The sequence below is a fragment of the Eublepharis macularius genome, chromosome 8 (genome assembly GCF_028583425.1).
Source record: "Eublepharis macularius isolate TG4126 chromosome 8, MPM_Emac_v1.0, whole genome shotgun sequence".
NCBI classification, from domain to species: Eukaryota; Metazoa; Chordata; class Lepidosauria; order Squamata; family Eublepharidae; genus Eublepharis; species Eublepharis macularius.
In genome coordinates, this window is record NC_072797.1 from 122542031 (window position 1) to 122569986 (window position 27956).

At 43.9% G+C, this 27956-nt stretch overlaps 1 protein-coding gene across 3 annotated transcripts in view; it reads right to left on the reverse strand.

Moving 5' to 3' along the window:
• Positions 1 to 27956, reverse strand: part of ECPAS (Ecm29 proteasome adaptor and scaffold) — an 86425-nt gene that overhangs the window by 20560 nt on the left and 37909 nt on the right. For all 3 annotated transcript variants that reach the window (XM_054986319.1, XM_054986318.1, XM_054986320.1), the window contains 22 exons: positions 27600 to 27691; positions 26357 to 26491; positions 24763 to 24928; positions 22775 to 22947; positions 21091 to 21192; positions 18699 to 18822; positions 17585 to 17730; positions 16986 to 17040; positions 14998 to 15112; positions 13832 to 13900; positions 13402 to 13519; positions 12607 to 12774; positions 11210 to 11289; positions 10351 to 10456; positions 9528 to 9575; positions 7734 to 7855; positions 6934 to 7084; positions 5386 to 5451; positions 2426 to 2515; positions 1468 to 1534; positions 246 to 337; positions 70 to 136 (listed from right to left, as the gene is read on the reverse strand). In XM_054986319.1, coding sequence (XP_054842294.1) covers positions 70 to 136; positions 246 to 337; positions 1468 to 1534; positions 2426 to 2515; positions 5386 to 5451; positions 6934 to 7084; positions 7734 to 7855; positions 9528 to 9575; positions 10351 to 10456; positions 11210 to 11289; positions 12607 to 12774; positions 13402 to 13519; positions 13832 to 13900; positions 14998 to 15112; positions 16986 to 17040; positions 17585 to 17730; positions 18699 to 18822; positions 21091 to 21192; positions 22775 to 22947; positions 24763 to 24928; positions 26357 to 26491; positions 27600 to 27691 — 2352 coding nt within the window. The remainder of the gene's footprint in view (positions 1 to 69; positions 137 to 245; positions 338 to 1467; positions 1535 to 2425; positions 2516 to 5385; positions 5452 to 6933; positions 7085 to 7733; positions 7856 to 9527; positions 9576 to 10350; positions 10457 to 11209; positions 11290 to 12606; positions 12775 to 13401; positions 13520 to 13831; positions 13901 to 14997; positions 15113 to 16985; positions 17041 to 17584; positions 17731 to 18698; positions 18823 to 21090; positions 21193 to 22774; positions 22948 to 24762; positions 24929 to 26356; positions 26492 to 27599; positions 27692 to 27956) is intronic.

Consider the following 27956-nt stretch of genomic DNA (forward strand, 5'->3'; position numbering starts at 1 on the left):
GCTAGCGGTCTTTCATATCACCTACTTCCTGATCCTTCAGGAGAGGGATTGAAGCTACAAGGCACGTACCCTCTTTCTCCATGTACCAGTTGTTCAGCTTCTGCAGTAATTTGTCTATGCTGCTGTCGCGTGAAGTCTTTTAAATAAAAAATTAGAAAGAGTCAGTTTTGGAACCCAGGAACAAACGAACACACACACACACAAACCAGAGGGAACAAAACCCGAAGCACTTAAGTTTCACTCACTCGAACTAGGTGTCCCATGGCAAATGCAAATGCTTTCTGCACCACGCTGTTGCGATCAGTGAGCCCACTGAGTAAAGCGCTCATGAGTTTGCCTGCAGGAAAAAAAGGATGCAAGTCACAAATTTATGATTTACCAACCAATTTCAGTTCTTTGCTTTACTGTACTTATTTGGACCAAAGGATGAATGGAGTTCTAGGGCTTTGTATTAAGCTGTGTGTGTGTTTGTGTGACCGTAAGGAAGGTCCAAGAAACAACACTGGTCAACAGTAAACAATGTAATAGTGCTCTTTGTGTGCCAGACTCCTCCCCTGTTAAAGTTAGGGTTCTTTCCCCCCCAGTGTGAACAGCAAGAGGGCCTGTTACTGAACTTCTCTTCTACCCACTTCATCGCTGCTTGCTTCCCTTCCTCTTCTATCTCAGCCTGTGCACAAAAGCGAACAGCTGATATACACAAAGGTGAGAACCCGGCCAAAGCCCCTTGCTGTTCACACTGTAAGAAAGGGAGCCACAACAATCTTCTCTCTGTGTCACAGCATGGGTGAAAGTAGTTGAGGTGCCAAAGAAGGGGGGGGGGCATCCTTGGACTTGGGTGGGAGCCAGATGGAAAGTTTCAGAGGACTAAGTTTTGCTTTCAGTTTTTAGATGACTATCCCCCAACTATACAAGGAAAAGCAATACTCTGGCTTGCTGAAAATGTACAATAATGGCTGGGATATTCCACAATAACCAAGTTCCAGCAGGTCTTCACAAGTTGGCTCATGATTAAAAGTGAGGCTTGTTTTATATCAAGAACCCAAGTTATTTATGTTCCTACAGTTGGGCTCAACCTAGGGGTGCCGTTCCCCCACAGGGGACAGTGGATCCCCTGCTCCCACCCTCTGCCCACCTGGCCGGTGGGAGAGGAAAGGTAGGAGAACGGGTCTCCTGGGCGCGTTCCCAGGGCAGTGCGATGACGTCACCTCTGGGAGTGACGTCATCGTGCTGCCCCTGAGGAAGCTGCTGCGCTTAACCGAAGCAAGTTCTGCTTCCGGCCTACACTCAGAGCTGCCCGCTGCCCAAACCTAAAACCCAACACTTTTAGTAGCTGGACAGAACCAGACTGTCAGAGCACAGATAAATGGTATCAGATATGAAACGATGAACACTCCCAGTAAAGGACAGAATATAAAATCAACCCCAACTAAGAAGAAAAGCAGCAAAAAAAACCCCCAAACCCCTTACCTGAATAGGGTGTCAAGTCTTGAGGACACTGAGTGGTCAGTGATACAATTACACTAGCACAGCCGCCCTGAAAAGGTTTGAGAGAAGAAATCCTGTTCTTAAAATTGTTCCTCCGGGTGAGGGTCCGGTTGCAAGGCTTCACACATTCACTAGGGAGCAAGCCCTATGGACTTCAGGGGAACTTTACTTCAGAGAAAATATATATATTTTCTCTCTCTCTCTCTCTCTCTCACTCACACACACACACACACACACACACCTATATAGGATTCAGGGGGCACACTTGCTTGCATCTGGGTCTTCCTTTTATTCAGGGGTCATTTCGTAGAAAAAGAGCTGGAGGAACTCATCAGTATAACTCATTAGCATATGCCACGCCTCTTGCCATCACCGGAAGTGTGTCATTAGTATAACTGATTTGCATATGCCACACCCCCTGACATCACCTATTCTGGCTGTTTTGGACCCAATCTTGGCCATTCAGGGCCGAAATTGGGCCCAAAATGGCAAAAGGGGCTGAAAATGGCTGAAAAGGGGCCCAAAATGGTCAGGATCAGGCCGCTGATGAGCGGGAGAGTGATCCACCATCAGTCAGAGACCCGATCCAGGCCAAACTGGGCCCAAAATGGCTGAGAGTCAGGTGGGCAGGGCCACCTGACATGTGACCTCTTTGGGGAACTGCCGGAACTGCGTTCCTGTGTGTTCCCCCTCGAAATGAGCCCTGCTTTTATCTATTCTCTCTATCCCCTTTTTCTGAGTTCAGCTTATAATCACGCCAATGTGACTTTGCACCTCCTTTTTCTGAGGGAGGATGGAAAGTTGGGATAGAAGGGTTTTTTTATAATAAACAAAGATTGTATGATCAGAACAGGAGACTATTTTGCGGGCAATGCCATCTCTCTATATATTGTCTCCTTCCTTCCTTCCGTCAATGCCTCCTTGGAAGTACAAGCATTACCTTAGTCCCAATGCCGACTCCGCTCCTGGTCAGCTCACACAGCCTAGGAACCAGCTCCCCCAGGACAGACACATCCAAATACTGCAAGCACTGCAGAAAAACAGAGGATGAAAATTAAAGCACCGCAAGGACTGGCAACATAAAGACAACAAGCTGCGAGCTACAAAGCTTCGGGCCAAACGAGTCATTTGGATCTCCTTTATTTTGTCCTGATCAGATATTGAGTTTCTGAGCTGGTTTTTCAGCATCCTGAGCCGTGGCTTGAACTTCCCTTTGATTTCTCAGATCTCATGATCTTCCTGTCTGTTGTCTTCTATTTCTTTGCGCTGCTTATTGTAATAGATTTCTCTGAGCAGAACCACAAGAGACAAAAGGCACAGATTGGACACTTGTCAGCTTTCCTCAAGTTCTGATGTGAAATGTAGGCAGCTTGGCGGAATGTTGGACAAGTGACAGTTGAAAAGTCCATTGGACAGCAGTCGGAGAGCCAAGCTGCAAGACCAGGACGCCAACATTTCCCATCAAAACTTGAGGGAAGCTGACAAGTGTCCAACCTGTGCCTTTTGTCACTTGTGGTTCTGCTCTCTGTCTGTGTGTGCAAGTCACTGAAAAGCTGAATTTAGAATTCAGACTCTATTTCTGTTCCGCTGGAGGAGAGTCTTGCGGATACCATGGGCAGCCAGAAAGACAAGTAAGCGGGTTCTAGATCAAATCAAACCTGAATTCTCCCTAGAGGCTAAAATGACAAAACGGAGGCTATCATACTTGGTCACATCATGAGAAGGTAAGATTCTCTGGAAAAGTCAATAATGCTAGGAAAAGTGGAAGACCTAAAACGAGATGGTTTGACTCAATAAAAGAAGCTGCGTCCTCCAGTTTGCAGGATCTGAGCAAGTCTGTTAACGATAGACGTTTTGGAGGTCTTTCATTCGTAGGGTCGCCACGGGTCAGAGGCAACTTGACAGCAGAGAGCACACACTGTCATTTGGAAGCAGATTTAGGCCCTGGAAAACATAGGGCATTGCCGATTAACTACAAAGCAGTGGAGGGACAGCGTGTGCCTTACAAGGGAGCCTGCTGCTTCTGCACTCCATTTATCAACCACTTTGCCTTGCAATGCAGTGAAGATGTATTTAGAGTATCAACTGGAAGCAAAGTGTGCAGGCGAATGGGGTGGTGGGGACACAATATGTTGGGCACAGCCACAAGATGGCTGCTGCAGGAGGTGCAGCCAGCCACAAAATGGCATTTCTTCAGTCACACAGTGAAGATCCTTGTGCTGTGGTGGCAGCTGCCGCCAAAGCAACATTGTTAAAAATCTGCACAGCCAATGAAATTCCCAATGGCCGATCAGAAGCCTTTCCGTGCAAAAGCACCACCTGGCCCTGCCCAATTTCTAAGAACCCTTGGCGGGCACCAGGACAGCCTTTGTCATTGTGAAACTATAATGGGGAAAGTATCTTTCAGTAACAAAAGGGGCTGGAGATTTACTTTCTAAAAAAATTGAAAGCTGAGATTTCAGGGAACGTCATAGACAGCTAATGTTACAAAGCTATAAAGTTATGATATTAATTTGCCTATTTTAAAAAACCCTCTGATGATGGAGAACTAGGAAGATCTGGACTTTGCCGTCCATGTGGGTGTCACCTGCGCTTTGCTGCCATCTTTCCTAAAACATTGCCACAAAGATCTCAGAGGAAATTTGGGAGATTCAAGGCAGCACCACGATGCTGTGGGGAAGTGGGAGAACTCCCCACTGCTCAATAAACTTTCTGAATCTTAGCCCTCCAGAGTTCCCTTTTATCCACTTTTATACAGAATGTTGTGTAGAAATGCTTTATAGGCTATATATAGCTACTGATTCATCCATTCTCTAAGCACAGCTGCTTTGGGAATGGAAAAGACGTTCAGATGTCCTGCTCATCCTGCATTGGGCAGGGGGTTGGACTAGAAGGTCTGTATGACCCCTTCCAACTCTGTGATTCTATGATAAGAACTAGTTATTGCGCTGAGACAGGGAAGGAAGCATTGCTTGGATGCGCCTTTTAAAATCTGCATTCCTTTCTACTGACATCACACAGAGAATGAAGACTCATGGCTAGACCTCAACCTCCTTGTGAATGAGGATACAGTGAACTTGCTTAATTGCACGGTCCTGGTTCCATGTTCTTTGGGTTAGTGGCTATTGCCATCACACCACCTAATGCCAGAAGGTCGTATGGTGTTCTTTCAGTCCTCCCCAGTCCAGTTTTACTATGCTGATGTGGGGAGGAGAAACATTCATACAGTACAGCTCTCCAGTCTCTCTCTTTGCTTACAAGAAAGGGATACTTGTAGATACTTGTATTTCCTTTGAAGGGGGCTTTGACTATTTTTTTCTCCTTCGGCTCCCTCCAGATCTAGAGAACTGTTAGATCTTCATCACAGATTATTTACAGCATTTTTATTCCATGTTTCTATTCAAAATTCTCAAGAGTGATTTACAATTTTAACCGGTATAAACCTGGATAGTCCAGGCGGACTGATCTTGTCAGATCTCAGAAGCTAAGCAAGGTTGTCCCTGGTCAGTGTTTGGATGGGAGACTTCCGAAAAAGGCCAAGATTGATAGACAGAGGCAGGCAGTGGAAAGCCACCTCTGTTAGTCTCTTGCCTTGAAAACCCAGGGGATCACCATAACTCGGCTGTGCCTTGATGGCACAGAAAAAATCAACGAGGCTAGTCGGAAGTGGTTTCGTAAGCCATCATCTTCCTAGCTTTGGATGTGGGTCCATCCTAGGGCTGAATGCTTTTCCTGCCAGCAACAGCAGGCTCAGATTCTCAAATGAAAGCATGAATAAAAATCTCATACTCTGCTATCTATCGCTATCATTTGAAGGATTAAATTAAGAAACAACGATCGCCTTTAAGAGACCTTTTTGCACTAAGAAATAAGGCCCCTGCTTTCAACCAAGCTACCTACCATATTTATGGTTTCCATCATGGGAGAGGATTTAGCGGCACTGAGTCTTGCATAATCCATTGCGGCCTGAAAGACATCATGAGTGTGAGCGTGCACACACAAACACAGACACACAGGGATACTGTTAGAAACTAGAGTTAAAAAGGCATCCAGTGGTTGAGGTGAACATGTTCAAATGAAAACAAGGTTTTATGAACCCCTAGAGAGGAGAAGAGGGTCCAAGAACAGGATTAAAAAGAAGCAGTGGGAGTTATCTCACATTAAATGCTAAACTCAGAAGTGCCTGAGATTCATCTTACGCCCATTCAAATTCAACGGACATTTTGAATAAAGCGACATTAATACTGGGCTATCCCCAGCTGATTTTATAAATCTATCAGCACATTGGATTGCTGCCTTGGAAAAAGGTCTGACACATAACCACTAGTGCCTATTTTCTTTTACCTATAGGAAGCAATGAATCTTCGATGCAGGGTTTAATGGCTGCACTTACTGTAAAGAAACTGCCTTGTCCCAGGCTGATTCTACACATGTTGGATAATGCACTTTCAATGCACTTTATCAATTGTTTGAGGTGGATTTTTAATTCCGCACACGAAAAAATCCGTTCCAAATGATCTATAAAGAGGATTGGAAGTGCGTTATCCAATGTGTGCGGAATCACTCCCAGTGTGTTTTTTGTTTCTTTAAACGTTCAGTTCTGGCTTTGGGTCTGACAGATGTCATTGTGACTTTGCCGTTTCAGAGCTGGGACTGAATCATACAGGTGCAATGAGATCATAGGTTCAAGGTCTTGCATCTACTTTGCATCATCCTAGTAAAGGATTTTGGGTGAGAATATGTCCACTGTCATTGACTGGCTAATTAGGATCAGGCCAGTTGCAACAGTTTGGGATAAAGCAAGGGTCTTCTTTCTAGTTCGCCCCTCCCCTCCCCCCATGATCTCCTTTGACTTTGTGTGGTTGCTAAAGGATTTCTGCTCATTGCTTTTGTGCCCTCATCCTGCTTGCTTGGACTAGCATCGGCCCAGAATTTCTGGCTCTGGGTTCTGAGATTTTGGAAACTTGTTTGGTCTCTTTCACTTTAGCCTGAAAGGTAACTTCTGGCTGGAAGAATGAAAGTCTGTTTAAGTGTGCTAGGATAAAATAACTAGTTTTGTTGAGTTTTTTCCTTCTGCCTGCACATTTCTATGTCTGTACCCTTTTGCGTTTCTGTTTATAAACTCCTCTGAGTATATCATTGTATGTTCTTTGGGAATGTGAAAACTTCAATCTTAATCCAGCACTTTGGCCTACTTGCTACCACCACCCAGATAATTGTTTTGGAATGCAGCCTGCAGGTGTCCTACCTTGCAGGGCTGTCTTCTTGGTTAAAACCTGGTACGGCTTGAAACTTGCCTCTCAGTTCCACAGTTGAGGGTTTAGTCAGAGAGGCTGGTGACAGTGAACTGTTACCCTCAAAGTGAGGACTCCCTTGCCGTTTTGTGTGTTCCGCTTTCAGCCTCCATACCAGAACCCCTCGTGGATAAGGCGAGTCCTTGACACTTACCTTCTCTTGGTCTGTGGCGCGAAGGCTCAAGTAGTTGAGCACTTGGGGCTCCAGCACACTCAGGGAATCCAACAACGCTGGGATGAGTTTGGGAGCATGCGGTTTCAGCATGGCCCCAGCGCTTTTACTGATCTTCACCAGTGTGTTAATGCTGCAACAGAAGCAAGCCATAAAATAAGGGGCAACGTAACTCTTCCCATTTATTGAGATTACTCAAACAGAAGCCCAACACACAAAATTCTTCGTGAGAACTACATGGCCAAGAATTTCTGAGCACTCCATTCCAAAACTCTCTCAGTGTCTCCACTGCCTCCCACTCACACTAACCTCCTCTGATACAGCTTAGCTTTTTTGGGATTTGAAGCAGCAAAGAGGAACAACAAAGATGCTACTTCAGGGTGTCTGTCGTGGGGATAATAAGGACCTACTTTGTAAACTGCTCTGAGTGGGCATTAAGGTGTCCTGAAGGGCAGTATATAAACTGAATGTTGTTGTTATTATTTGCTGTGGGGAGACGGAAAAGGGTTGGAAGTTGTCTCTTCATGGTAAGTGTTGCTGTTACAGCTACCTGGAGACTCCTCACCATATTCACAGGCTTCTCTGTCAGCAAGCTTTAAGCATTGTGCTTGGTAAAAATAATTTATTGAAACAGAGTTGAGCGAGATTATCTATGTCACCTTAGCTAGGAGAGGCCATAAATGGGGGGGGGGGGGGGAGTCCTCCTCCAGATGAATATGCCCCAATGTGTGCAAATCAAAAAGCTGCAGAAGGCGGAATACAAACACACACAAATAACATACCTGAGGGTTCGTACTTCAGTAACTGTACTCATCATTCCTTTATCAAGAAGGCACGGCAACAGTACAGCAATCGTCCTTTGGCCTGCAGCTCCTTTAGAAGGGTCGCACATCTTCACACATACCTCAAAACAACAACAAAAAAGATGCTCAAATGGGACCTCCTGCTGCTTGAATTAAAATATATGTCCCTGTGAAGAAGAAACCCGTTAAAATGAACACACAGGGTATTTCAGATGGAATACCAAATCATGGTTTGATGCCACACGAAAGAGCCCCAGTGCTCTCACACTCGCTCTTCCCCTCATGGAGCTCAAGTCAATTAGTGGCTTTTACTCAGGCCTGCACCACAATAAGGCATTACTTCAAAATAACAACAACAACAACAACAACAACAACAACAACAACAACAACAACAACAACAACAACAACATTCGGTTTATATACTGCCCTTCAGGACAACTTAATGGCCACTCAGAGCAGTTTACAAAGTATGTCATTATTATCCCCACAACAAAACACCCTGTGAGGTGGGTGGGGCTGAGAGAGCTCCAGAGAGCCGTCACTAGCCCAAAGTCACCCAGCTGGCTTCAAGTGGAGGAGCAGGGGAATCAAACCTGGCTCTCCAGACTAGAGTCCCATGCTCTTAACCGCTACAGTCCTGCTGCTGGGATGGGGGCTGCCAGATGTTGGGATCCAGCTCCCTGCCCTGGATGGGACACCACTGGCAACTTTGCCAGTGGTGAAGAGTCTGGGCATGCTCCTGGATGCCTCCCTGTCGATGGAGGCCCAGGTCACGGTGGTTGCCAAGTTTGCATTTTTCCATCTTCGTCAGATCAGGCAACTTGCCCACTACCTGACGCCCCAGGACCTGGCTACAGTGACCCATGCAACGGTCACCTCCAGGCTAGATTACTGTAACTCACTCTACGCTGGGCTACCCCTGGGCCTGATCTGGAAACTACAACTGGTCCAGAATGTGGTGGTGAGGGTCCTGACTGGTATATCCTACCAGTCACATATCACACCTGTCCTGCGCCAGCTGCACTCTGAATCAGGTTCAAGGTATTGGTTCTTACCTTTAAAGCCCTGAGCGGGTTGGGACCGGCATATCTTCGGGACCGCCTCTCCCTGTATGTTCCCCGGAGACCGCTTCAATCAGCGGATGTTTACTGGTGGTCCCCAGCCCTAAGGAAGCCCGCCTTGCTTCAACCAGGGCCAGGGCCTTTTCAGTCCTGGCCCCAGCCTGGTGGAACGCTCTGTCAATGGAGACCCGGGCCCAGCGGGACATATTATAGTTCCACCGGGCCTGTAAGACAGAGCTGTTCCGCCAGGCGTTCGGTGATTGAAGGGGGCAGTGCCATGTCGGCCTCCCACCTTTGGGGTGGGGGAGGGTTCTCCCCACCACTGCACCTTGTTAATTTATTTCATTATTGTTTTGTATGTTGATTTTAGTATTGTTGTTTTCTTGTTTTTATTGATTTTAACTTGTTCACCGCCCAGAGCCCCTGAGGATGGGCGTTATATAAATTGAAATATAAATAAAATAAAATACACCAAACTGGCATCCAGGATTGCAAATCAACCCCTAAGAGTGGGACTGCAAACAACAATTGGGTGGTTCAGGCGTTGTCAAATGGGGGGCAGAGCTAAAGCAGAAATCCCTCTAAGTAGGTAAGGAAAAGGTCGAAAACCTGCCGGCACAGGTCACATGTCACCAGACCACGGTTTTTGGTATTCTCTCCCAATCATCCTTCCAGGTTAAATTGAAGAATTGCTCTGGATGGTAAAATTTACCTTACTTAAAGTCTTCAGGGCTAATTCAGCTGCTTTTCGAACAGATTCCTGGAAAACAAAAGAGGGAAGGGGAATTTGGTTCTGCTTAAAATTTCCAGCATAAGCGAAGTCACTTTATCACAATATATATATTTTGCTCTGTTTCTAACTCACTCCAGTTTCTTGCTCAGGATCCAAAAGGAGCTCCAACATGAAAGGAAACTCACAAAGGGGCTGCCTCAGGGGCAGGGGCAGGGGACTGCAAACACAGTGTTTTTATAGAGTTCACATTTCCCCACCAGCCAAAAAAAAATGTTTCAAGAAAAAGGTTTGGGTGAAGACAGAGAATCCTAATTGTTCTTTTACCAAGTGCAGCTTCAAACTCAGCAACAAGCTGTACGGGTACAAAAAACCTACTGCAATTGTGTAGGTTTGTGCAAACCAAGATTTTGTGAGCTTGGGCTTACAAGTATTAATCATGTGTGTCTCTAAAGACCCCCTCAATGATCAAGAAACACAAAATTCAGCATGTCAGGCTGTTTAACATTAAGACAGTGAGAGCCCAATGGCACGGCATGTACAAGAGCCAGGACCTGTTCGCCTAAAGGTGGAAGGACGGGAAGATGAAGTCATAAGGTGTTTTGGGTCTCCAGTGGAGAGAAAAGCAGTATATGCTTTTTCATTTTAGTACAATCTCTGAATGTGATAAGCATAATAGTGCCGGGGCTGGGTGCTGTGGTGTCTCTCCCCCCCCCCCAATCTAGACTGTTTCCATTTAAACTTCTGTTAGGCCTGTTTGGGGGGGGGGGATTCCCAGCAACTCCAGTGGAAGAAGGAAAAGTACCTTAATGTCATCTTGCACTCTGAAGAGAGTCTCCCAAATTTCTGGAAGCTTATCAATAATGTCATCCAAGGATCGTCCTCTTAGCAAGTCATTCAGTGCTAGACAGCTGTGGAAAGCAATATTATTACACTATAGTAAAATACACTATAACTAGGAGAATGGGAAGGTTAGGACACTTTGATTATGCATTCAGAGATTTCTCGCCAATTGTTCAAACTGGGACATTTGAAATTCTGCAGCTAGAACTCAAAAGTTCCTGATATACAGCAAGCAGTTCTACAATTTCATCTTCTGATGACAGCTACAAAACTAGATACTATGTTTTTATCGCATCCCCTTCTTTCACAGAGGTCACATTGGTATACATGGTTTTCACCACCCTCACAACAATCCTGTGGAGCAGGAAGGACTGACAGGTAGACTGATCTTCATGGTTAAGTTTATTCACTCCCTCTTTCACACACACATACCCTACCCAGATCATACTGTTAACGGGGTTTCCTGAGGTTTGGGAGTAGTTTTTCATGGCAGCATGGGAAAATGTCACAAAAAGGGAAGTCTCAGAAAGCCAATACAACATGCAGTTCTTTGGCTCCTATTTTATATAGCAGCTTATTTAATGTATTATTAGTGATCAATGTCAAAGTCTGAATTTTAGTTAGTCAGCATAGAATTTTCCCCCTTCTGTACAAACCAGTTTTTCAGTGGGATGTAGACACAAATTTCAGTTCAAGAACCTTCGTCTTCTCTTTCTTACATTTCTATCCATCGGTTACTTTAATCCTGGGAAGTTACATGTGCATTTCTGGACTTGCCAAAAGCAACACTGTTCAATCACAGCAAACAGTTTCAGCAATACCTGGACTCTCGAATTCGCCACATGCTGCTGGTAAGGTTGCTTATTAAATCGTCAAGGATTTCTTTCATATATTTGTCTACCTGATAAGAAGGAAACCAATTGTGAAATGATTAGCCTTTCAATATCTATGAAAGCCACAGCTCAGTACCGATGCATTACATAATGAGCCAATTACGAAGTTGCGACTGCACAGAAATGTGACCCATAGATTAATGCCTCCAAATTCATTCCATTTGAATAATGAAAGTTGACAATCTAAGAACTTCTATACAAAAAAGAAGAGGCCACTATGAACAAATGTGTCAAACAGAAGAAACAACTCAGGGCTTATTCTCACAATGATTTTCTTACATCAACAGCACTCAGGCATAAAAAAAAATGTATGCAACATACTTTATCAAAAAGAATATCCCCACTACACTATAAATGTGATGCTCATGTTTGAAGTGCATCAAATTCACTTCTCAAGACTTTCAGAACTTTTATGTGGATACCTTCCAAAGGGAAGGGGGCAGTGCTCAAAATCCACGGCCACTTCAGTCATTGACCTGATGGTGGTGGAGAGCGCCATCGAGTCATAGCTGACTTATGGCGACCCCTGGAGGGGTTTTCATGGCAAGAGACTAACAGAGGTGGTCTGCCATTGCCTGCCTCTGCAACCCTGTTCTTCGTTGGAGGTCTCCCATCCAATTATTAACCGAGGCTGGCCCAGCTTAACTTCCGAGATCTGACGAGATCAGTCTTGCCTGGGCTATCCAGGTCAGGGCAGTCACTGACCTAACCAACCATAAACTGATCACCTGTACTAAAGAGACATTCAAATTAAACATAAAGCTCCTCTCATTCTGAAAAGAGGGGGACTGTTTTCTAGCTAGACTTGCAGGGTTGCTTGCTGCAGGTCTACAGAAGTGCAGAAAACTTGCAGAATGTGGGGTTAAGTATGGAATTCAGCAGGAGAATCTTGGCTATCATTTACAGAAGGAGAAGAAAGCAGAAGAAAATGTTTATAGAAGTTATAATTGCAAAAAATACACCCGAAGGTACATGTGCACTACCTGCTCAAATCTCACAAACGCAAGAGGTGGTGGAACACATTTTCTAGTGGCTGGACACAGGGCTTCAGTGCCTGTCCTGAGTTTTGACCAGTAAAACCAGGAAGGAAGACAGGCAATACTGCCCATATTTTGATTTAGAGGGGTTGATCGGGGGAAAAAAGTTGAAGATAAAAGGCAACAAGAGTCAGGGAACTATTCAATAAGCATGCACGTAAGCAGATCTTGTTGCTCTCCAACCTGGAGTTTTTCTCCTCCTTAAGAGAATCTCAAGCCATGCAGAACTCTAATGTGCAACAGGCTAACAAAAGCCCTCAGCAACGACACTGGAATGGAAGCACTTACTGCAGATTTGTCTGTCACCAGTGCGTTCCAAATGCTGGTCATAGCCTGTCGAATCCCAATATTGGGGTCAAACTGGTAGCGATAGAGGCGGGGAAGCAGCTGGGAGAGAAAAGGAGCCAGTTGTTCCCCGGCTTTGGTAGCAATCACATTAAAACCAAAAGCTGCTCCCTGTGAAAACACAAAAATAAAAATGATTGACGCCAACCACTAAGATACCCATTTAAGTTAACATACACACATTCCACACGGATTATGTGGAAAGGATTTGATGATCATTAGAAAATATTTCATAGCAACAAAATTCCTATCATTTGTGAATGGTAGGATGTGCAGATAAAGAATGGAGGAAGAATGTGCGGGAGCACTCTGCAGTCTGAATTGCATAGCTCAGGCTACAGGGGTTGATTTTGTTCCTTTGCCATCAAACAGGCAGGCTATTTCGTCTTTCCAAGTGCATAGATCCTATGAGGCTGGGCTTTAGAGCACCAGTCAGAACAGGAGGTCAAATTCCTTCAAGGTTACTCTGAAATACACACGTTCCACTGGATGCCGCAGAGTAATACTGTGTATGGGGAGGGGGATTCCTCCTCCCTCCAATTCTCCCATCACGCTGTTCTGGGGGGGGAGGCTCATTCATCCCCCAAGAGCAGCACTTTTGGCTACAGCAGGATGAGGGAGACAAGGAAGTCATGCTCTGTGGACAGAGATCCCTTCCGTCCATGGGATCCAATCCTTTACACTGTTTTGAATCATTTCATTCTGCTATTTGCTGTGAAATAGCTACTGAAGCATTACCTTCCGAGAGTTCCACATTGCATGGTGATTCGCCAAATTCATGAATTTGTACACCAAGTCTGGCTGGTTGAGATCACTAGCAAGTGAACAAAGCTCCTGGTAAGTAGAGAGACCCTGGCTTGGGAAAAGAAAAACAAAAAGTTAATGTAGATTTTGGGGGGAAAGACTTGCAGAAAGCTAACACACACCGGACATTTATTACAGAGTGTATCCTAAATTACTTCTGGACATTTGTTATGCACAGCAGGTATGTTAAAACAGTCCCGTGACAGCATATTTTCCCCACAACTTAAATGGGGAAATTCCACAATAAAATCCACTAAAATAATCAAAAGTTTCAGAATGAGTGGAACTATTGCTCTAGGGGGAAAAAATAGCAATAACCCCAAACAGTTAATCCAAAAAAATATGATTTAATTGGTGAGCTTACCCATCTGGAGTTTTGCCAAGGCCAGATCCTTGGAACACCACGGTTTCCCCGGTCATTTCATGCCTGATTCTAAAGGGGAGGAAACATGCTTTATGTGAAAAATCCCGACAGCCGGTGATTTGATGATTCTTGGTACCAATAAGAATCACTTAGCCCCACTCTTACAGACTGTGGGACAATATTCCAGGATCCTCAATCATCCTTGGGAGTCAATGGAGCTAGGCAAGACATGTGATATATTTGCATATGATGTACAGGGTGTACGGGGTTGATGGGAGGAAGGAGGCTCCAACATAATCTTTGACTGGGGACCTGTGAAAGCTCTCAGCAGCCTGGAAAGTAGACATGGGTAATGAGCAGGGTTATGGCCACCTGCCCATCCTGCTCTTTCAAAGGACCCACCAGGCCTGTCTGCCAGGTGTAATATCTGAGTGTCATATCCACCTTATCAAGTGGCCGAGCCTTATCAAGCATACACTTGCTGTATTTTAATCTAGCTAAAGATACTACGTGTGCAGAAGTAGATGCTTCTGCATGCTCATCCCCAGGTGGGTGGGAAACCACATGTGCTCACCGGTCCTGCAAGCATGGTCTCCTCTATAACAGTGAGGGCTGCATGCACAAAACACTATCTACAATGCTACAATTTTGCTCCATTCAAGAGCGGGAGAGGGCCTGGATTCAGTCCACTGCTCCTTCCCTACCAGATTTTTAGCTACCTCTAAAGGGTCCTGTTTCAGGCATACACCCACTTCATATACCAACATGATTAAAAAGGAGCTTAAAAATAATTCAGTTCTACCCACTCCACTTGGAAAAGACAATACCCAAATACTTTAGTGTGCCATCCTAAAGAGCCTAGGAAGTAAGCCCTATTAAATACAATGAGACTCACTGGCAAATAAATATGTTTGGGTTGAGCTCCCAGATGACTGGGTTACTTTAGGGAAGACTATTTCCATCCAAGCAGGAAGCAAAGAGTCAATACTTAGAAGTGACTTCATAGACATAAGGCCCCACGAGTTCTGAAAAAGCGCACCACCCAACAAACCTTCATATTTAAAACAATTATGTTCAAAATTATGCCTGTTCAACTGCTTCAGTCATTCCTTCCACCACATGCACCACCCAAGCATGTACCCCACCAACAAGGGATATACAGGTACCTTTTCCCAGTCATTAGAGTATCGACAAGTGTAGTGACCAATTCCTGTTGATCTTGTTCGCTCCCAAGCTCATATACCAAACCAAGCCCTTTTGAAGCAACGTCTTGGCTAAGTTCTAGAAGGAACACCCACACAAAAACAAATGATTACTTGTAAGAAACCACAACACCTTTTTATTATGTACTGAATTCTTAACTGGTCCAAGCATTAGAGTTCAAAAATACAGAAACTCTCAAAACAAGTTCAGAAAATCAAACCGCCGCCACCACCACCTTCACTTCTTTCTGGAAAGAGCTCTTAAAATTTAACAGTATACAGCATCTTTCTAGAACTGACTAAGTGGAGCAGGGGACCACCACGGAGGAAGGCTGAAAGGACAATAAACCAGGGAAAAGATATGAGACAGCAAATTATTCAAGCATTCTTCATCAGGCAAAATGGAAAGGCACTGGTACAGAGAAACACGACGGTCACAAATATGAAGGTGTTTTAGTCACTTCTGAGCAGGGCTTTTTTTCAGCCGGAATACAGTGGAATGGAGTTCCAGCACCTCTTGAAAATGGTCACATGGCTGGTGGCCCCGCCCCCTGATCTCCAGACAGAGGGGAGTTTAGATTGTCCTCCACACCACTGGAGCGGCGTGGAGGGCAATCTAAACTCCCCTCTGTCTGGAGATCAGGGGGCAGGGCCACCAGCCATGTGACCATTTTCTCCGAGGGTGATTTAAACTTTTAAAAACTCCCCCCTTGTTCCAGCTGACCCAAAGTGACATCATTGGTCCTGGGAGCATGCAACCCACTGAGTTCCACCACCTCTTTTCCCAGAAAAAAACCCTGCTTCTGAGAATGGCCTTTTCAAAACATTTTAGCCCTCAAACAGAAAATGCATAAACCAGCCAGCAGAAAGATACAGACTGCCCTTACAAACCAGTAAAGTGGTGGTACTATCCTAAGCAGTTACACTCTTCTATGTCCATTCAAGTTAATGGGCTGAGAAAGTTGTAGCTCTTCTTAGGATGGCACTATAAATGGCAGAATCCAAAGTTCCATATTTCTTAGCTTACTCTTAGCTCATGTTTCTCCAGACTAAAGGCAGAATTCCTGTTCTTTCCAGTAAAAGGAACGTACTGTGGATATATGAGTTCCACCCCCCTCCCAATGCTCATCGAGAATTCCCTTTCTTGTAGAATATAACGGGGACACAATCCTAGACAGCCACAGCACAGGAGAAGCATAAACATGGAGTGAACTTTTCAAAATTCTACAGGTGACGAAGTAAGTCAGTTTTCTATTTTACACTTAAATTTACAGCCAGGTGTTTGGTAGCAGTAAAAAATTTCAAATCATCTTTGACAGTATTCAAGTCTCCCCCTCCGCTGTCATGCTGTAACTTGTAGCCCTGGTGGTCAGTTAATGTTTCTGTTTAACACATTGACACAACAAAAGCTGTCATCTATTTCCTGTATTTAGTTACTGAAAACAGTATCAACAGTTGTTGCCTCTCCACCAGTGCAATTAAAGCACGGCATACTAGTATTTGAATAGCTCATTTTTTAAAACCACTTTTTTATTTAGGATGACTAGCTAATTCTCAGCAGGATCCATTAATGCTACAATGGATACTTAATCTTATTGTACTGCTAAATGCCAAACATGTTTTATGCGGGACTGAAGCGTTGTGTTGAGTTTGGAAATAAACATTTAAACAATTTTTTACTTGGATCAGCTTTAGACCAAAAACCTGCAACGAGGCGAAATTCTGAATCCAAATTCCAGTAATACCATGCATCAGTAACAATTATGTATCACTGAACTCAATATTAAATTTTACAATCTCCGAAATAAGTTCACACTGGAATTAAAATAATAAAATAACCAACTGCATTAAAAGTTACCTTTCCTTCCATCTTCATTATCTAATGTTTACTTGGATTTCTAATGAGGAACTGCACAGTTCAATCAAAAGGTATAAATGCAACTTCTACTTACCGTCACTATCAGACAGAATAGACACAAATGCACTTTGAATTTCCTTGAGATGAGACTACAAGAGTAGGGGGGGAAAGAATAAAAAGAAGTCTTACATTCCAGGACAAATTTACTTTAAAAAATCAAATACTAGATGCACACGATCAAAATGCACCAAGTTCGGTGCCCGCTCCTCTGGGTTTCAGGGTGGGAACCGCCTGTCAACCACAAGCCCCACCAGGCAAGAGCTTTGTCTACGTACCCTGCCCCATGTTTCATGAGCTGTACTGAGGAACAATGCTCAAAAGAACCACAGGCGACATGTCAAAGAACCACGTATGGTTCCTGAGCCACAAAATATCACTGCTTTACACAGTCGTGTGAGCTTTGGGAAAAGCTGCTTGTCCATAAAAGCCAAAAGGACCCTCTGCTTTTGTGCTTTTTTGTCCAGCAACATATGGCAGTTTCAAGAACAGAAAAGCCAGATGGAGAAAAGGCATAAAAAGGACAAGAGGTGGGAAGAAAGGAGGAAGAGATCACACACACGCACACGTGATCACACACAAAGAATCCCAAATCCGAGCAAAATAAAAAGAGAAAATACTGGTTCATCTTCCTACCTTAATTTCTTTGTGGGTGCTCAGCTTCTTCACCATCGACAAAAGCCAGATGCAGGCAGCTTGTCTTATGTGAGGATTGGGGCTGACGATATGTTTATTCAAAATGATATCCAAGACCCAGGGAACGACATCATTAACTTTCACATCTATAGCAATTCAAGAAACGGGGAGGAGGGAAAGAGAGAGAGAACTCAGACAAGTTTATTACAGATAAAATAAAAACTGACGCTGACCAGCCCTTATTAGATTCAAGTTATTCAGAACTAGGGCCTCTGTCTGAACTGCATTTACATAGGCATAGGAAAAGCTACAGCACTTCCCCATGAAAATAGATTGGGGGAATAAATCAGGCCTGAGCTGAGCAGGACCTGAGCAGCTGAATACTGTACTGGGAGTCTGGAGTCATTGGCAGGAGTTTCAGACATGCTCAAACGGTGGGGCTGGATCATGCAAGAGCGGCATGTCTACAGTGTTCCCTAAGGCCACTGAAGCCTTTTTGTCCTGCCTTCTACACCAGATTATGCCTGAGTTTGCAACTTGAAATTTGCATGTTGAGTGAAAGGGGTTATTACTCATGAATACAACTCAACATAGGCTTAAGGCTCACTGAATCAGATGCAATATCAAGCCATTCTTCAAAAAAAAAAACCCTACCCAGAGTAATACTCAAATGCTCTATTTTTTAAATAATTCAGTCTTCAGCCAATTCTTAAGCCTACGCTCAATTTGAAACCAAGCTTTGCCTAACTAAAATCTTCTTTCACCCCAAATGCACATTTATGAGCTGAAAAACGAAGCATAATCTACTCCGTGCCTCTGTGCATGGAGAGCACAAACTTGGAAGGCCCAAATAACATCTATTTGGATGTTTGGCAATGCTCACTTGCAGCTTTTCCCACCTATTAATCATGAATAAAATCTCCATGACTCAGGCTTACCTCTGGATAGGTTTGAAACATTTGGGATTAGAAGGTAGGATTGGGGTGTGTACAGAGGTCATTCGTTCCCATTGGTATTAGCCTGTTACTTACTCACGGAAATAAGTGATCTAACACACGGTGCACACAACTGCCCGAGTCACACATTTCCTAGACCTGCCCACACTCAGACCTACCCGCAGGAGGGCTATACTCTTCTTCAGCCACCATCCACGCATCGCGGGCGGCTACAGAACTGGTTCCTATTGCGGCACTGGTTATAGCCTCGCCCACTGTGAACTGGAGTTCGATTTGCTTAGCCTGAAAGAAAAAAGCAGAGAAGGTGCTGGTACTTCCCCCTTAGACACGGTACCAATTCCAGCTATTATTGAATGCTGACGGAACCAGGACAGCACGTGCTTCTCGGGTGAGGTTTTCAAAGCTGTTTAGAAGAAGCCGTCAACCCATTCTACTGTTTGGACCAACCACGTTTCACTGCCGAGTGTCCCTCGCCCCGATACACTGCCTGGATGTCTCCTGTCATACTCTTCAAGGTCCCGGGTACTCTGCTTGTAAATTGCTTGTAAATTGTTCCCAAAGGGACTGAGATTGCTCTTCAAGTACCATGTCCGTAAAAATTCATTAGATAGTCTTAGGCAAGCCACTCTCTCAGTCTCAATTCCCCCAACTAGAATCTGGGTTTAATAATCTGGTCTACCTTATAGTATTGTTGTAAAGATACTGATAATATACATGAAGTGCTAATGACACTGAAAGTACTACATACACACATTTATTTATTCATTTGTTTAACACATTTGTTAGTTGCATTTCTTCCTTACGGCACTCAAGGAGGCTTACAGCAAACATAAAAAAAACCCTAAGAACCTCAACTTAAAATCACTATATAAAATAATCAGTGAATAGTAAGATAAATCAAATGTTGTTATTATTATAAATTGAATGCAATTCTAAATATAACTGCCTTCAGCAGCCTCCCAAAGATTAAGAGTGAGGGGGCCAAGGGCACTTCCCTGAGGAGGCTGTTCCACAGTTGTGAGGCTGCTACCAAAAAATCCCTCTCATGAATCTACCAACCAAGCTTCTTTGGCTGATGGGACAGAAAGAAGGGCCTCTCCCTGTGATCGTACCTCCTGGCCAGGAATGTATGGAAGAAGACAGTCCTTCAGATACCCTGGTCTCAAAACATGCAGGGCTTTAAAGGTGAGAACCAACACCTTGAATTGGGCATGAGAATGGATTGGAAGCCAGCATGGTTACTGTCAGGGCTTTTTTTCAGCGGGAATGCGGTGGAACGGAGTTCCGGCACCTCTTGAAAACGGTCACATGGCTGGTGGCCCCGCCTCCTGATCTCCAGACAGAGGGGAGTTTAGATTGCCCTTTGTGCCGCTGGAGCTCAGGGGGCGGGGCCATCGGCCATGTGACCATTTTCGCGGAGGGCAATTTAAACTTTAAAAAACTCCCCCCTTGTTCCAGCTGACCCAAAGTGACATCATTGTGCGGTCCTGAGTTCCACCACTGAGTTCCACCACCTCTTTTCCCAGAAAAAAAAGCCCTGGTTACTGTAATATCAGGATCACGTGGTCTCAGTAGTTGGGTCCAACTAGCAGTCTAGCCACAGCATTCTGCACTAGCTGCAGCTTCCAAACACTCTTTAAGGGTAGCCCCAAGTAGAGCGCACTGCAATAGTCCGGATGAGATGTAATGATGGCATGGATCGCTGTGGCTAAATCTGATTGAACCATCTCCATCTGTTGAATACTTCCTAATGCTCTAGTGCTGACTACAGAGTTGTGCCCTGTGCCTATGTTTAGTGCATTTTACTGTGCCGCTGTGGAGGGAGAGAGAGAGAGAGAGAGAGAGAGGAGGGAGGGATCTTAATTTTGGGACATTCTTAATTTATGGTCTTAAATGGTATCAACCATCTGATGTAATTTTAACTTTGTGTGTAAATTGTGATCCGCCCTGAGCCTGCTGTCGTGGGGAGGGCAGAATACAAATCTAATAAATTAAATTAAAATTAAAAAGGTGCAGCTGATGCTCCAGCCAAAGCTGGGCGAACAGGCTCTGAGCCCCCTCAGCCAGCTGGGTTTCTAAAGCGACGGCTGCCTCAAGCAGTATCCCCAAGCTGTGAACCTGTCTCTTCAAGGGGAGTGTAACCCCATCCAAGGTAGGATCGCTCTTACGTTTCTGGCCAGTCATTCTACTATCCTAGAGAACTTCTGCCTTGCCAGAATTAAGCTTCAATTTGTTCACCCTCATCCAGCTTCATGCATTTAAATACCACTTAATTACTATTAGTTGGCTTCAGAAGAAAGAAACGAAGCATATGAAACCAGTTAGACCTGTACATTCCTGGCTCAACCGAGAAGCCAGATCGGAACTCTAAAAACATATACTGCAGATGATGTTCTTCTAAAAACTTTGCTCATTAAATATACAAAATCAGGGACATGTGAAAAGCAAAATTAAAGATGCATTTTAAAGGTGGTAAATGTAGCTCACAGTATTGAATACGTGTTTTCAGTGAAACCTTCTTTATGTTCACAGAATGTATTGGATCCTTACCTCCACGGAATCCATTAATCCTTGCAACAGTAGTTTCTGGTGAGGAAAGTCTCCATCTCCCACCGGAAAGTAGCCAAGTGTCTGTATAGCTCGTTCTTTCATCTGCAAGATACCACAGAGCTCATGATCCAACTTGAACATGGCAGAAAATTTCAAAAGCAACGTAAAGTACATCAAATGCACATTACCAGCTACAAACTCTGCATAGAAACCAACACAAATACAGTGTTTCTGATTTACTACTATCTTTTCATGTGCTTTCTCCACGCCTCATGTGCATGGAATTGTCCCCTTCGCTCTATTTTCTCCGATAACCATGGTGTAAGTATTACCTCTAACCATGGCCAGCCTAAGTCTGCAAACCCACTTCTAATCACAGTTACTAACTGTGGTTTAAAATAAACTATGGTTAGAGTGAACACCATTACTGATATAATGCTGCTTTATGGAGCACATCGGAACACACAGGAAGCTGCCTTGTTCTGAGTCAGGCCATCGGTCCATCAAGGTCCGTACTGTCTACTCAGACTGGCAGCTGCTCTCCAGGGTCTCAGGCAGAGGCCTTTCGCATCACCTACTGCCTGGTCCTTTATAACTGGAGATGTCAAGAGACTGAACCTGGAACCATGCAAAACAGAGGCTCTACCCCAACCTCTCCCCTCTCTTGTCCAGACAGGGTACTTTACATCTATCTAGGGCTAAGACATCATAATATGCATTCACGTGGAACACCGTCACAATGCACGAGCAGACAGTAAGCCTGTAAGCAGAGTCTGTCCTTTGTTTTATCTAATATATGTTCACAGTTTGTTAAAGCACTGGATAATTATATAGTCCAATCACTATCCTTGGCACTGCACACAGTAATGCAAGTTAGAAAGGCAGGTTAATGCTCCAAAGAGCTAACAATATAGATTTCAACAGTATGGGAGGCAGTGAAGTGATGATCAAAAAGAGTAAAAAAGATGAATGTGTAAATATTCACTTGGAATTTGGGCATGAGTAGGAATGGTGAGTTTTGAAGGTAGGACGTGGATATCACTACACAGACAGCTTGGGATAACTATTGTGAAAAACCCCATTCAAACCAGCCCTTTAACTAACTTCCACTATTAGACTGAATGTTCAAAAGCAATCAGGACTATTCTTTCTAAAGTCTAACGCTATTTTCTATTTTAATAAAATATTTTTTTTTAAAAAAAGCATTCAGGACTGAGCTGCAATAGAGAAAGTTAACAGATCTCGAGAACTGGAACTTTTATGCATGGGTTCCTATATATGTGGGCCCTTAAGCAGAAAGGGTTGCTAACTCCAAGATGGAAAATTCCTAGAGATTTGGGGGGGTGGAACCTCAGTGGGGTATGCTGCCACAGAGTCCACCCTCCTGTTAAATAATGTTTAGGCCTCATTTCATAAAATCTTATTCTGAGCATACATTCAAGCTACCAGCATACAAAATATGTAAACAAGTAAAATAGGCCTTGCTCCAGTGTCAAGATCCTGCCTCTGGGTGAGACAGGTCACTGAGCAATGAATAAACGTTTTTCGTGTTTGGGTTACTCTAATTAGTTAAGCAAGATTTTAACCTTGTATGCATTCCTTCTCTAAGAGAACATTGGATATATGGCTCCAGCTTCTCAAATGTCTGAATAAGAAAGAACGAATCACAACAAAACCACATTACCTTATTAGTTTCTTTGCCAGAAGGGATCCTGGCTAGTAAGCTTTCTACAAGATGGAGCTTTGTGAATCCAGTACCATCATTAGGGATGGGTAGGGGGGCGTTCCTGCCAATCTCTCCTAGTGCTGTACAAGCAGCTATTGCCAAAAGAGGTGATGTACTATCTAAAAAGGAACCTACGGAAAAAGCAAAGGTTGGCTTTGAATTCCACCATTTAAAAACCATTTCACATTTAAGGAGCCTCAAAGGACGCTAACAGAACACTCCTATGCAGAGTTAACTCCAGTTTAAACTCTCTGATTTCAGTGGACTTAGACTGGAGTAACTTTGCATTGGACTGCACTGTAAGACTTCTGAAGTAGTAGGTAGGATCAGGAATAAATACTGGACTACAAGCAACACTGGACTAAAAGAGCATTCTTCCTGTGTTGATGGAGTCTTATTTCATCACTATCTTAGATCAGCAATGACCAATTTCTATACCTTCAGCATCTGTTCTATCAACTAGATGCTGGTGGTGGTATTTTGGAGCATAAACCAACTTCTTTTCAAGAAGAGAGGTTCAATAATAAATCTATTGTCACTTAGCAGTAAGGCTTCATAGTGAGAGCGTGTGCGTGCAAGTATACATGGAACACTGGCTTGGATCCCACTATGAATCTCTGCTGCCAGGAGACATTTTGATCACCAGAACAGGATTTCCTCTCCCCGCGCTGCAGCCCCAAATGCCCCCCCAAATGCTGCTCCTGGGGGACAGGGGAACCTGAGGAACAGAAGGTGAATTGGAGGTTTGCAGCAAGAGAGGAGGTTGGCAAACCTTGCAGCCCCTTCTTTAAGTCAAAATTTAACATACGATCTAAGACATTCTATACAACATCCCGAAGAAGAGAGATGTAGCTCTAAAGAGTGGACTACCTCTCAGAACTTTAAAAACATTTTTCTTTACAATAATACAGAGACACGTTACCCTACCTTTGATTAGATTGGGGGCCATGGTGGATCCTGGCCTACAGTTGGAGGCCCAGATCTGTTCTGTGGCACGTTGTGTTTTTTATCACTTCAGCTGATATGTCAGCTACAGTCGTTCCTTGAAAAGTGTGATCTGGCCACAGTGATCCATGCTCTGATTGAATCCAGGTTAGATTACCGAAATGCACTTTACATGGGACTGCTCTTTGAAAAAGGTCCAGAAACTTCAGCTTGCCCAAAATGCAACAGCCAGGCTATTGTCTGGCACAAGGTACAGTGATCATATTACCCCATTTCTGAAAGATTTGCATTGGTTGCCCATTTGTTTCCGGACACGATTAAAAGTGCTTGTTCTTATGCGCTAACAGTGCAGTCCTAAGCAGAGTTACTCCAGTCTAAGCCCACTGAAATCAATAGGCTTAGACTGGAGTAACTCTGCTTAGGATTGTACTGTCAATGGCTCGGGGCCAGAATACTTGAAGAATTGCCTCTTCCCATATTGTCCAACCCACCAATTAAGATTTGCCTCACAAGCCCTGCTCTCTGTGCTCCATCCTTCAGAGGTAAAGCAGGTGGCAGACACACGGCTTTTTCAGTGGGGGCATCTTGCTCTTGACGTTTGCTTGGCACCTACATTTCTTTCTTTTAGGCACTGAAACATTTCTGTTCACCCAAGCTTTTAATCAAAGTTGATTTTTAAAAAACACTATTTTAGTCTGGAAACTGTTATTTTAAGCTGTCAAGTGGTCTGTTTTTATGGTCTATGTTTTAATGCTGGACTGGGGTCCTAATGCTGGATTTTAAGTAGAGCAAGTCATCGCACCAATTCTCAATCAGTATGCTGGAGAAGCACACTACTGTGTTATGAGAACTTTGCAGGCTAACTTCCCAAGACTGCCAACAATGCACACGAGGAGAAAGGCAGTGAGAAAGGACAAGAGAGAAGCTTCATTCCAATAACTGGGACAGACTTCATGAGAGGGTCAAAAAAACAAGCAATATAAAAAAAAGTGCAGACTGACCTATAGCCCCAGTTGTTGACTTGATCAGCTCATCTTGCTCTGGAACAACAATAGTATTTGGCTGTTCGAGGTCATGCAGTTCTACCATTCCGGCTTTCCTCTTTGACAAATACCGTCCTACTGTGAATCCTAGAGCCATCAAGGATCCGTGTTGCATTTCCAGATTCTACAGGTAGACAGCCAACATCTCAGAAAGGAAATTCAGTTCACAGATTGACAGAACATCATTTAGACTGCTACAAGTAATTCTGCAAGGAATTCATAACGAACTGACAGGCAAAATTCCAGTTGGTTTCAATGGGGCTACCATTTCTACCTTTTCAGTGAAATAGGATAGATATTTGCTCTTTTGAGCTAGCAATCCTAAGGAAGTATTAACAGAGCACAAGGCAAGATCTATGGATAAGTGAACGGTGGCACACAAAACTTGTTCTGTTTGAGCATTAGCAACTGTTGTCAAATGGAAAAGAAAGTTTAAAAAATAGAATTAAGTGTATTTAAAATATCTGATATGCATTTAAACAAATGTCAGGAAGAAATGCACAGAAACTCCTTTTTCTTTAGTCATTAGACAGACATTGTTCCAAAAGGAAGAGTCCTTTACTTATGAATTGGGGGAAGAGTTCCTCCAATTTCCAATCAGGGCCAGATCTAGGGTTGCCAGTGCCCAGGGCAACCCAAGACTGGCATCTCTTCTGCCAGACGTCACTTCTGTGACATCATCATGCAGGGGCCTGGAGGCGTGCTGCCCATGCGGCAAGCCAGCCGCCCCAGCGCACGGTGCGCCACGGAGCTGGCAGCGGCAGCGCAGGTGGCTGAGTGGAGGGCTGGGAGGCCGCCTGTGCCATTCACCTGCCCCACTGATGAGGCCGCCAGCTTGCCGCGCACTCCCTGTCCTTCGCACGTGGCAAGCCAGCCGCCCTGTCAGCAGGACAAGTGAATGGCGCGGATGACCTCACAGCCCTCCGCTTAGCCGCCTGTGCTGCTGCCGCCAGCCCCACCGCGCTCCCAGTGCATGGCAGCTACGCCCAGCGCCCCCTCTTTGGTGGCGCCGGGGGCAGACTACCCCCCCTACCCCCCCATCAATCCGGCCCTGTTTCCAATGAATTCCCTTTCAACTGCAGAGCTCTATGCTACATCCCGCATAACTCCCAAAGGCCCCCTCCCAACCCTCAGATATTCAGAGAACCCAGAAAACTACAAAAGGCATGGGGTGGGGCCACAACTATGAAGCCCTGTTGAATTAACATGTTTTGAACCCAACTCATATGGCTAATCCCCTTTTCAAGCCCGCTCCAATGATAGCCATCACTACGTCCATTGGCAGTGAATGCCACAATTTGATTACTCATTGACTGACGAACTACTACCATCTGTATGTCTTGAATTTACTGCCCAGCCATTTCATAGGGTGCCTTTGGGTTCTAGTATTACAGGAGAATAAATTTTTTATAGTCACTTTCTCCACCGCAAACATACTTTTATAAGCCTCTATCATGTCCCCTCACCTTAGCTGTCTTTCCCCCCAAAATGTTTCATTATTATTAAAAAATATAATATAAAATAACAAACTAGTAAAAATAACTGAAATTACATGATTGTCCTTAGCTGTTTTTATCAGCTGTTGAACCGATGTTTTAAATTCATTTTCTGACACAGTAGTTAGAACTACTGAATAGAACAGAGCAGCCAGCTCCCGCATTTCCTCCTTATTCGTATTCATAAGACTCTGGAGTAGTTAAATGGAGCAAGGAAAAGAGTTAAATGTGCATCAGTCAAAGAGTTAAATGTGCATCGTTAATAAATATACACAATAAACTATCCAACAGCCCCCAGGCACATGACTGCATCGCATTTTCTCCAACGTTCTAATTGTAGGAAAAGAAAAAAAAATACGGCATGGGAGAATTCTGCATCATCGCAATTCCTGTAGGCCTGTCTACGGGAATTATGAGACACAGTTTCGTGTATGGTTAAGAGTGGCAAGACTCTAATCTGGAGAACCTCCACTTGAAGCCAGCTGAGTGACCTTGGGTCAGTCACAGCTCCCTCAGAGATCTCTCAGCCCCATGTCATGAGGGTAATAACAACACACTTTGTAAACTGCTCTGAGTGGGCATAAAGTTATATAAATTGAATGTTATTATTATTATTCCCTTAATCTGTGACATGAGACCCACCAATGCAAATAGAATGGTGACAGACAGAGCAAGGACAACAAAAAATACCCAGTGCAGATCCAAGCCCTGGAATCTAATATTTCAGTTGCTGAAATTGAATCATAAAACTTGTTTTTAGATTACAAGATTCTTAAAAAGGTAATTTCATGATTCTTTAAGTTGCTATAATTTCAAATTCTGATAGCGTTCCTAAAGCCCAGAGCTGAACCCTGATAAAAGTATCCTTATGGAATTTACAGAGAAATTTCACCATGAGTTTATTTATTTATATTCGATTTCTGTTCCGCCCTCCCCATACCAGCAGGTTCAGGGTGGATGAAGAGACACTGTACCAGAGCAGACCTAAAAACAAGCCTCTTTTTAATGATAATGAATTTAGCCAGCAACTATCTTCCACATCCTTATCTCTTGACATTGCCTCAACCTTAACCACGGTTAATATGAACAAGGGCTCCAGTTTAACCAGGATTTGAAATAATGGTTTTAAAAGATGTACGCGGAAACATTTTCCGTCACTGGATTGTAGCAATTCTGTTCAATTTTAACTTCTTTTCTCTAACCATTTTTATTCTCAGAAACAAACTCTGTGCCCTATTGGTGTGAAATGCAGCAGCTACTGAAACAAAACCACATAATTTTCATAGGAGTTCAACTTACCTTTATCCAATCCATTTTGTCTACAAATCTCGCTGCGAGTTTTTCAGGATAAACTGAGACAACCTCTAGGAGACAGTACATTACCGGCAAACCTACATTAAAATAATAAATAACCAGTCAAGTTGCCAAGTTATTGAAATTGTAACAAAATAGTAACAGTTCATACCAACTTGTACACTCACACAGACACTTGCTGATTATAAAATAGCTTTGCCTTAAATATGTGATCTCAACTATTGCCTAAAAAACAAACATGCCAATAAACATTCCAAACACAATGCAAACTTTTTGAAGCTAAGGCTAAGGCTATAATTTTCAAGTCAAGCCATACGGCAAAAATAAGAATTTTGTTTGGAC